Genomic DNA, 2113 nt, shown 5'->3' on the forward strand with positions numbered 1-2113 from the left:
AAAAAAAAAAAAAAAAAAAAAAAAAAAAATTAAAATTAACATGACTGAAAATCTCTTGAACACCCTACAGATTTTTCAATCATCCAAAGACAGTCCCAATAGCGCCACACACATAGTACAGTGGTTACAGCTCCAGCCACATACACCTAGAGTGGCAGATTCAAACCAGCCAGTACCAGCTAAACAACAATGATAAATGCAACAAAAAGTAGCTGGGCATTGTGGTAGACACCTATAATCCCAGCTACTTGGGAGGCTGAGAGTAAGAGAAGAGAATGCTTAAGCCCAAGAGTTTGAGGTTGTTGTGAGCTGTGATGCTGCAGCACTCCACCAAGGGTGACATAGTGAGACTCTGTCTCAAAAAAAAGAGTCCCAAATACTCTGCGTCCTACCATACTAAAGACAGGTTTTTTTGTTTGTTTGTTTTGTTCTTTGAGACAGTCGTACTGTGCTACCCAGGCTACAGTACAGTGGTATCATCATAGCTCACCGAAACCTCAAACTCCTGGGCTCAAATGTTCCTCCTCTCTCATCCTAAGTAGCTGGGTCTTCAGGTGTCCACCACTATACCATGCCTTTTATTTATTCGTTCATTCACTCATTCATTCAGAGATAGATCTCACTGTTACTCCAGCTGGTCTCAAACTCCTGGCCTTATGTTATGCTCCCACCTTGGTCTCCCAAAATGCCAGGATTATGGACATGAGCCACTCCACTCAGCCATGAGTTCTTTATCCCAAAAAGCACTATGTCTCAAGCCAATATAACTAGTTATAATAGCTTCTGCTACAGAATCTTGCTGAAGGATTCTGAAAAATCAAACATTTCTCTTATTAACTATATGCTCCTTTCATTAGATTAGTCAGTGTGATCTTTTTCCTACAGAAACCACACAGCCTCTCCCTACACACTTCATTTCCTAGGGTGGGCCCCACCCTTTCAAGAACTCATCAACTACCACCCACTGATTATGCTAACAGCCCTTGAAAAGAATACCACATCATCCAATTCACATGTAAAGTGAAGAAATAAAATCAGTCAAATGCAAAAATACCCACAATTAAGTAAACACAGCACACCAGCTGGTGGTAGATCATTTGTTCATCTACCCATTCACCAAGCAGCTTTTAGGTGCCTACTAAGTGCCAGGCAGAAAAAGTGTATTACATTACAAAATTACAAAAGTCCTGTCAAGTGGATTTCCAGTAAGTCTCACCTTTTCATAGAGAGTACCATTCACATCTGCACCATAGATTGGAGGATTGAATGTGAGATTTTTCCAGTATTTTCGCTCAAGCTCCTCAAACTCACTATAGCGCGGGGTACAGTACCTTTTGAAAGTAAAAAAATAAAAACAAAAAAACCTGTTAACCATTTATAGGGGATTATTAGGCATTATTAACAGTACAAGGTATAATCCCCTCTTATGGAAACTGCAAGACCTTTCCAATGAGTAAGACATAACCTTGGCCTTCAAGGCTGTAATACACAGTAACATCCTCAGTATCTTTCCATAAGCTCTGAGCCTGAGAAAAGTAATGTACAAGCAGATGTAAACCCATCTTTCTTAAGAAGCACAATACCATCAATTCTACTTAAACTATATCCTGCTAGATTCAGGAGTAGCCTGGCCACCCAGGGAGAAAATGGCTTGCAAACTTGTGAGAACCAAGAATCACAAATCCCTACACATCTACAGACAACCAAAACCCACCAGCTTGGGAAGAACTAAGACTTTCTAACAGCATTCACTTCCTAAACTGTCCTAAGAGGGCTCATTCTCATGTGTCACTGCTATGTTCCCAGCACCCTATTCAATAGTTAACACTCAATAAATAATTGTCCTAAAAACATAAAAAAATTTAGTAAATATACAAATATTCCTAAAAATATACAAAAATTTTTTATTTTTGCACATCATTATTCTATTTAAGAAAATGTAGGGTGGCGTCTGTGGCTCAGTGAGTAGGCCACCGGCCCCATATACTAAGAATGGCGGGTTCAAACCTGGCCCTGGCCAAATTGCAACAATAACAACAACAAAAAAATAGCCAGGCGTTGTGGCAGGCACCTGTAGTCCCAGCCACTTGGGAGGCTGAGGCAAGAGAATCGC

The 2113-nt window shown here is 40.2% G+C and overlaps 1 protein-coding gene across 3 annotated transcripts in view; it reads right to left on the reverse strand.

Annotated features, from left to right (window-relative positions):
- KDM4A (lysine demethylase 4A) overlaps positions 1–2113 on the reverse strand; it is a 67551-nt gene that overhangs the window by 58611 nt on the left and 6827 nt on the right. For all 3 annotated transcript variants that reach the window (XM_023507733.1, XM_012812351.2, XM_023507734.1), the window contains exon 4: positions 1217–1331. In XM_023507733.1, the coding sequence (XP_023363501.1) occupies positions 1217–1331 (115 nt within the window). The remainder of the gene's footprint in view (positions 1–1216; positions 1332–2113) is intronic.

The sequence above is a fragment of the Otolemur garnettii genome, unplaced genomic scaffold, assembly GCF_000181295.1.
Source record: "Otolemur garnettii isolate 467f Iridium unplaced genomic scaffold, OtoGar3 scaffold00202, whole genome shotgun sequence".
Taxonomy (NCBI): Eukaryota; Metazoa; Chordata; class Mammalia; order Primates; family Galagidae; genus Otolemur; species Otolemur garnettii.